The sequence below is a fragment of the Peromyscus leucopus genome, chromosome X, assembly GCF_004664715.2.
Source record: "Peromyscus leucopus breed LL Stock chromosome X, UCI_PerLeu_2.1, whole genome shotgun sequence".
NCBI classification, from domain to species: domain Eukaryota; kingdom Metazoa; phylum Chordata; class Mammalia; order Rodentia; family Cricetidae; genus Peromyscus; species Peromyscus leucopus.
Window position 1 is genome coordinate 104,401,133 of NC_051083.1, and position 8,888 is coordinate 104,410,020.

The following is an 8,888-nucleotide window of genomic DNA, read 5'->3' on the forward strand; positions in this document are numbered from 1 at the left end:
TCTCTGAGTAGGCAATGGTGAGACCATATGCTCCCTGAGCGGGAATGGAAGAAATGAGGCAGAAACCTCCCTGTGGCCTGGATGGATGCATTCTCTTCTCCCTCTCAAGCATCAGATCTCTGGTCAGTGTGGCCCCTAGTGCCCTGGATGTCCACAGAGAGGGTGCAAACCACACATCATATACCCTTTTCTCCCACTGTCAAACCTGGGACAAGTCTCTGGGAAGTTCACAGCTAGGCCCAGGGTGGGACTTACAGGAGTGTGGGTGGGAACAGCCATGAATAGAAAAACAGTGTCCTATGCTGGTGACTTGCCCCAGCTGACAGTATAAATAATTGTTCCCCAGAGGTGGAGTGTGCTGACAAGGCCATGATTTGGGGGTGGAGAGTTATGTGAGGTCAGCATGAATCAGCAAAGTACCTGGAAATCTTCCTCTCTTGGAAAGGCACAGTGACCAGAGCTTGCCAGTGTCTCCTACTGCCATCAATTCTATTTCTAGAATAGACTACTATGGTTCAAATACTTATACCCATATTTTAGTAACCTGAAAACAATGGAACCAACATACTTTGAATACACCTCTTTATTGCAGATATTATTACAGGGAAGAAAAGGATGTCATGGCCAGCATGGGTGGCCGAGACACTGAGGGCAGGGCCAGGTTCCAGGTCATCTGGCTCACATCAGAGGTGGCACTCATGTGCTGCTCCAAAATCTTCAGGGATCGTTGTTCTGGGGACCAGGTGGTGCATCAATCACCACCACCATTCTATTGCTTCTCCTGAAAATGGTTCTCCTGTTCCTAAACCAATCCTTCAAGCAGAAGAAAGGGTTGTTTAGTACACTGAACTGTACCACCACTGAAGAACACATCCTGTAACCTTGTATACTGGCTCAATTTTACTAACATTTTAGATCATATATGGAACCCATCCTTGGGCCAATGTGTGCTACGTATGTGCTCCAGGCCTGATCTATTCCCCTAGCAAAATACCATATTTCTGATTGCCCAGAAACTGTTTATCGATCTAACCCTAATAAAGATTGAAGATGTATTTCAAGTGTGTACTGATTGTTCAGAATGCTGGAAGCAACAGATTTCATTCTCATTGAAACAGTCAAAACACCTCCATGAAGCCCCTGAGGACATGTACCACCACACCCAGGCATTTAGATATGGGACAGACCCAGAATATTGCCTCTTCTCTCCATCAATTGATATTTTTAATGCTTTCTTTCAGTAAATGATGCAGATGTAGCTCGTGGGTGGTTTCTGGTCATTGCTACATGTTGAAAAGTATCAAAAAGAGTTCTCTTGGAACCCGGGAGAACTATCTCAAGGCCCAAAGCTGTCTGTGAAAGGATCCATGGTGATAGCCTTTTGTGAGTATCCAGAATGCACATTTTATGAGACAAAGGGCACTTCTTCCTCTTCTATGCTTCCTCCCTAGCCTCCAAGCATACTATCTATAGGCCTTTTCCCTTGAGGGCATATGGTTTGGAAAAGCCAGGACTGATTGTAATGGTGAGCACAGTTCACATACGTAGCCAACAAAACACAGGTAAAAGGTCTATGGGACGTTTGAGCTTCCTGGTCCCAGTATTGATTGAGAACTAAGCCAGGCATGTGATGTTTACAGACTAGAACAAAAGAAGTCTGAGAAAAGGTTTTCTGAGACACGCAGAGTGAAAGAATTGAAAGTGGGTAAGAACATGGTCTCTTCACTTAAGTGAGGCATGCGGGCTGCACAGCCTTCAGAAGGTCATGGAGAACACACTATGTTCACTGAGGGTTAGACAAAGCACCTTGGCCTCTTAGGTTTCAGGTGTCCAGGTTTTCATTTCCTGACAGAGGAAATGGAGTTCTTTTGTCATCTTGAGCCTAGCCTGGATGTGGACTAGTCTGGCATCCTTGGGATGCAACTTCAAAGTCCCAATTTGCTGCTACACCTCTCTTTTAGACAGCAATATCACAAGATGTGGAGCCCTTCCAAAACACTAATTTTTTAAGAATACTGACCTGCACATCTGCTTCCGGCACACCCATAGATATTGCAAGTTCCTTCCTAAAGTGAAAAGATTCCAACATTTAAGCCTTGTGGTGGAAATAAACTGTATAAGAACATGTCCTGTTTGCTTTTAAATGGTTGTGTCCACACTTATCTGTGTACACACGTACACATACACACACACACACACACACACACACACACACACACACACACACGCACACAGAAACACACACATACACTATTCCTCACATTTACTTTGCAACTTACTTTACTAAGAGGTTTCTTTCGGGAACCAAAATTAAGGGTATTCCCCCAAACACAGGTATGTCTTCCATGTACTTAACATGTAAAGCTTCATTAAGCGAACCTCCACGATGAAAAGTGTTAGCCAGATTTTAATCTGAGGTGGAATCCCTCCTGCATTTTCCCAGCTATACCTCAGGCTTCTAACTGATATGTACACAGACTTATTTAGAACAAGCATTGTCTAAATTTCCCACTAACTTGCCACTTAAACAGGCAACAAAACACAATCTTTCCAGTTAGACTAGGGCACATCCCCTTACTCTAGAAGCCAATTTCTGCTGGAGGGTCCAGACATGGTGGCTTTGTTTCTTGAGGAAATCAGGGGTTCAAGGAGCACCAAAGGACAGCCTGGATGCACTGCCTGAAAACCAGGTTCCTGGCAGAGCATTCTGCTTACCTTACTTGAAAGCTGGGGAAGCGAGTCTCTTCAAAAAGACGCTCCAGGTCCTGCAGCTGAGACTGGGTGAATCTGGTGCGTCTCTGGAAAGGCTGCCTCTCCCCAGCCTGGAGACTCTTGGTGCCCTCAGGCATTGCCGCCTCTTGCTGAGGCTGCTGTTGAACACTGCCGCCATGGCCACCTTCTGCCTGGATCCCCTTGTCCATGGGACCAGAACTACCATCGCCAGCATGTGCTCCTTCCATTTCTTCTTCTTCATTTTCTCCCTCCTCTCCCCCTCCTGTGGCTTCCTGAGCAAGATCGGACTGAGCAAGCTCTTCTTGAACAGGCTTGCTTGGGGCAAGTTCGCTCAAAGCAACTTCGCCCTGATCAAGCTCAGCCTGAGCAAGTTCGCTCTGTACAAGCCCTCTCTTGCCTCCTTTCTCTCCAGCCTTCAGGACCACTGCATTCTCATCTGCAAGAGAGAAAAACACAAAGATAAAGATCTGAGCATCGTGGCCCGTGGATCATTGGCAAGCCTAGAGAAGGGCCACTGGCAGATTTGGGGTAATCGAAGTTCCTGGCCATTGGCCTTTCCACCAAAATGCTTCCCGGATTTCGCCCAAGTCCAGTGAGAACCATTTTACTGACCATATTGTTGTTCCTGGTCCTCACTAGCTCCTAGACACAGCATCCTCCTGAATCTGTGGCAGCAGCCCTTGCGAGTCTCCATGCCAGGAATCTTTCAATCAGTTTCTAGTTCCGAAGATCCACAAGCCACGTCCTCACTGTCTGGAGCCACAGGTACAGCTCTGACTCTTGACCTGGAAGGCCTGTCTTCTGGACACTCAACGTAATTACAATGTGTCCAATCACACATTCTGGCCTGCACAGACTCAGTGGCTGTGGGCTTGTCCTCTGAGGTGTTTAGCCAGAAGCACTTTAGGGCTGCAAAGAGCAGGGAGTTCTTTTTTTTTATTAAAAAAAGGCAGTGAGTGTGTATGGGGTGGGGGTGTGGAACCTGTGGCTCTGGGTTGCTGCTTAGTTGACACCTCTAGTTTTGGGTAAGGATGGACTGTTTAATTTTAGTCACAGTGAATAACACAAAGACTGTCTCAAATTCAGCAGGCCCTTGAGACCAACTAAGACATTTTATTAAATTATGCAAATGTCCTTCAAACAAAATTCCCAAATCTTGGATGTACTGTCTTGAAGAGCTCTGTGTGATGGCAAATATGTGGGTAGGCCAGGGCAGAGATCCTCCTGAGAGACTGTGCTCCCAAAAGGGCTGAATTCCACTGGCATTCACAAGCTCATTCTCATGGAGACATTTCTCTACCTAGCTGTGCTTGAACAATGGTCTAGGGTGATTCAGATACCTGAGGTCATCAAAGATCGAACCTGGGTACTGGCTCCAAACCTGTCTCACAGCTGTGAAGGTGAAAGACAGGAGGAGTAAGCAATTCAGGATTCAGCTTTACAAAGAATCATTGCAGTAAAGGGCAGATTGAGAAAAAGTTAGAGAGACTCCCCAGAGTAGGTGACATTCCCAAAATTTAAAAGAGCCACTGAGCTCAGTCATTTCATGGTTTTTGTTTTTAATAGGATCATGGCAGAGTCTGGACAATGGCTGAGGTAATTGTTAGGAGATGGGTTAGTTCTCTGGGATAGCATAGGCTGAGATACTGGAGGGCCCACAGTACACATGGTCTAGCCCACACCAAGGAGATGATCATGCTCTGGTCACCTATTGCCCACCTAATGAGGGGTGGGTCAACCCCCTCCCACCACAGGCCCCTTTGTCCATCCCTGACTAGGGCTTTTTGAGTTGTGGGCCTTGACTGTCTGGTCACCATTAGACACTGGGTGCTCTTGCATCCTGTGATATTTCAGCTGTCCCAGGTGCTTTTATTTATTTATATAAGAACCCTGGATTCTGAGATAAATTTCACAAGATGCTGTTCACAGGGTTGGTTTGAAGCAGGTAAGGAATCATGCATTCAGGGTGACCCAGAGACTCTTCATTTCCTCTCTTTTCTACAGAGCTCACAGGACACTCGATATATTCTTTTATTTCTGGCAGTTTGCTCCCAGGGCATAGCAGAGAGTGATGCAGAGGAATATTCCTCTCTGATGGGTGACTCAGCACCCTAAAAGATGGATGCTTGCTGTGTAACCCAGAGGAGCTGTGGGGTGCACTATGGGAGTAGCTAACACAGGTAAGCACCAAGGCCTGCAATGTTCCAATCTGTTATCTATGTGAGTCTGGAAACCAGTACCCATCTCTGCCTTTACCCTTGATCCTCTTGACTCTGCTGTCCCCATCTTGGACCTGGGGAAGGGACTCTACTCTGCTGGCTCCTTAGGATGTCTACTACTTGCCTGCTACTATCTAGTTGCCTAATCCTACATATCCTTGCAATGACAGGAAACCTGTACCCATAAGCATCTTTTGCTGTCGAAAGCAGTGATTCATGAACCCAATTACTGCTCTGTGTGATTTTCTTATAAGTTATCTTCTGTGAGCGACTCTCCACGATTGAAATACTTTAATGAAATCTTGTGGCTCCTTCATGTTTAGTTACATGCTTAATGCTTTATGTCATTGATTCTCAACCTTCCTAATGCTGTGGCCCTTTAATATAGTTGCCCATGCTGTGGAGACTCCAATCATTTTCCTTGTTGTTTCCTAATTGTGATTTTGCTACTATTATGAGTCATAATATAATATCTTTGTTTTCCAGTGGACTTAGTAAACGTCTGCAGTCCCCAAAGTAAAGGGGGCTCCAACCCACAAGTTGAGAACCACTGCTTTAGGTTAAGGCTTGTGATTGTGGAGTTTCTACACAATTTTCCCATGGGACTCTGCTCATCATAGTTATTAGATGGGAAACCTACCTGCACACAGATTTTCCTGAGAGATTTCTTGGTCAGCATGAACATGTCTACAGACAGGTGCATTCACAGTCACAACAGTCACATGCTGAAACATCTGTAGCCAAAGCACTCTTATCCCATTGGCCCATCCCCTAGAGAGAGGCTAATCTACAGAATGTAAGAGTAGTTGTAGAAATATGGAAAGCGAAAAAGGAAAGTGGTCCAAAATGTTTCATAAACCTAGTTACTGACAGGAAAGGAAACACAAATGAATTCTAAGTCTGTTTTTTACATGCACAATAACAAAAAAAAACCCATCCAAGGACTGAGGAATCTGGATGTAGACATCCACGGCTGGGCCCCTGGTGGAGCACTGGGATTCTAATTAGTGAGAAAGAAGAGGGTTTATATGAGCGAGAATTGTTGAAGCCAAGGTTGGATAAAGCACAGGGACAAATAACCAAATGAATGGAAGCACAGGATCTATGAACCAAAGGCTGAGGGGCCCCCAACTGCATCAGGCCCTCTGAACGGGTGAGAGAGTCATTTGGCTTGATCTGTTTGGAAGGCGGCTGTGTGTTGGTGCCAGGCCCTGGGCTCGTTGCACGAGTTGGCTGTTTGAATCCTGGGACCTATGCAGGGACACTTGGCTCGGTCTGGGAGGGGGGGACTGGACCTGGCTGGACTGAGTCTACCAGGTCGATCCCGGTCCTCGGGGGAGAGCTTGATCTGGAGGAGGTGGGAATGGGGTGTGGGCTGGGGGGAGGGGGAGGGGGCAAGAGTGGGAGAACAGGGGAATCTGTGGCTATTATGTTGAACTAAATGATGTTGTAAAATAAATTTACTAAAAAAAAAAAACAAAACAAAAAAAAAAACACCCCGGATCACTGCTTAACTGAAATCCAAGACAATATTAAGTTTACCTTGAAGAGTGTTGAGGTAATTCAAATGAGCAATTTTAGAAGCAATTGATCAGCTCTAAGAAGAAACATAATTGTGGGGTCAGGATCTATACCTGGTGCCTGTGTGGCTTTTTGGAGCTCATTACCTATGATGGGACACCTTGCACAGCCTTGGTACAGAGGGGAGGGTCTTGGACCTTCCTCAACTGAATGTACCGGGCTCTGCTGATTCCTCATGGGAGCCTTACCTTTTTGGGGGTGGGGATAGGGCGGTAGGTGCAGGGGGTGGGGAGAATGGTGACTGAAGCATGAGGAGAGATGAGACGGGCATCTGTTGTTGGTATGTAAAATGAATAAAAAATTTCTTAAAGAAAAAATGAAGAAACACAATTGACAGAATGAATTCTTTGATGAGCTTTCATCTGTATATGACATCATGTAACATACAGAAAGAATAAATAATGGGGTAGCTTTCCTAGATTTGAGTCTTCTTCCACACACCCTTGATCAGCATAGCTAGGGACACCTGAAAATCAGTGAGCCAGCTGTGCCCAGGTTGGCTCTCCAATGAGGCCTTTGTGGCTCACAGGACAGGATATATTGACCCCTGCACTGTCCACTTAGTCACAGCTCACTATGTCCTTTCTCTGCTCAGTACTCCATGGTCTAAGCTTTCAAGCCATCAAGTGATAATCATGTCTTTGTCAGGAAACTCAGAGGCTGCCACCTAACTCATCTGAACTGGAGATGCTCTCCCTCCCTCCCTCCCTCCCTCCCTCCCTCTCTCTCTCTCTCTCTCTCTCTCTCTCTCTCTCTCTCTCTCTCTCTCTCTCTCTCTCTCTGATTCTCCCCTATCTCTGTCTCTCTTTTTTGTGTGTATACTGGTGTCTTGTGTAGAAAAAATGAAGAGTGAGCCCCTCTCTGAACCAGGAAAGGAGTGGACAGGTCAGGGATCCTCCCCTTCGGTCTTTCAACCAGCCACATCACTTTGGAGTGTTCTTGCTGAACCCCTCTTGTATGCTGTATCTCAGCAAGAGGGCCTGGAACATTCTTGCTTTATCCAGGTCATAGGTCTTATCCCTGGTTACAGGACTCACCCTACAAGGACTCAGTAAGTACTCTTCCTGCTCTTTGTTAGAGACACATGTTCGAGATCGACAAGTGTTGATTTAGAGGGAGGCCAGGACTGGGAGCTGGGTGGGAAGACATCTAGAAGGATAGTATCCTGATGAAGGAGAGGGCGGCGTGGCTGAAATGAACTCCAGGGAAGGGTAGCTCTGATAGAGATGGTAGAGTTATGGCCAGTAGATGGTCTGGAGACAAGATGAGCCACTTTTCCAGTGGAAAGGAGTCAAGGTTGGGGAGAAAGATGCACCGATTATAAGCCTTGACTGGCAGTGGTAGCACATGCCTTTAATCCCAGCACTTGAGAATAGCGCAGCAGATCTCTGTGAGTTTGAGGCCATCCTGATGCACAGAGTGAGATCCAGGACAGGCTCCAAAACTACAAAATGGATCCCTGTAGGGAAAAACCAAACAATAATTATGAGCCCCAAGAAGGAGGTTGGAGCTGGGGGTACCCAGCAGTTCCCAGGATTGAGGCCACTGAGAAGTCAGAAGACTGTGCAGCAGGATGAGAGCATGCTGTGAGCATGACTGACTGTGCATCAGTACAGAAGTGAGGCAGGCTGCAGGACAGTGGTGGGGATTTCTCATGTAAGTCAGCCTGGCCAACCAGGGGCTACTGTACACAAGGAAACATGGGCCCTTGTAAAATCTCCAGGACCCTAAATGTGCCTTTGTGGGGCTCAAAGACCAGTAAAATTGGTGCTGCTGTGTAGATCGCTTACCACATAAACTCCCCTGGTGCTCTCTGAGAGGGGCCTGTTCTTCCTGGATGCAAGCTAATCTGGCATAACCAGCTCTCAGATAGTGCCCTGGTGGGGTGGTAAGAACACTCAACTTCTTCAGTGACACCCATGGAGAATGAAGAACACTTACTAGTAGACATTGGTTATAATGACTTAGTGTGTGTTGATTTGGCTGTGATACTCACTGCAGAATTATGTGTAAACAAAAAGCTGGGAAGGGCCTTGATATCCTTCATTGGAGAGTTTACTCCATAGCCAAAAGTCTAACCTAAGAACAGATGATTTTACAGACCATGAACATCATGCTCTCACAAGTGCAGTAGGGTGATCTTTCCAAAACACCAACCTGACTCTGCTGCTTCTCTGCTCAGACACTGCCCACAGCTGACCTCTGCTCTTCTGACTTTGCCAGAGCCCAACCCTGCCCTTCTCTGTCCTCATGTTCCATTTGAAGTTGTCACCATCAGTGTTCCTTGGTCCACCTTTGTGCCTTCTGGTTTTATTTCTGTCATGTACTACTTTCTAATTTAACTCCAAGGCCCTG

General features: G+C 46.4%; 1 protein-coding gene across 1 annotated transcript; it reads right to left on the reverse strand.

Annotated features, from left to right (window-relative positions):
• Positions 1-584: 584 nt before the first annotated feature.
• LOC114688531 (rhox homeobox family member 2-like) lies at positions 585-3,517 on the reverse strand. Its single transcript, XM_028863107.2, has 4 exons — positions 3,346-3,517; positions 2,716-3,169; positions 2,021-2,066; positions 585-813 (listed from the first exon to the last, which is right to left on the reverse strand). Exons 1-4 carry the CDS (start codon positions 3,425-3,427, stop codon positions 718-720), a joined length of 678 nt encoding a protein of 225 aa, XP_028718940.1. The 5' UTR covers positions 3,428-3,517; the 3' UTR covers positions 585-717.
• Positions 3,518-8,888: the final 5,371 nt, after the last annotated feature.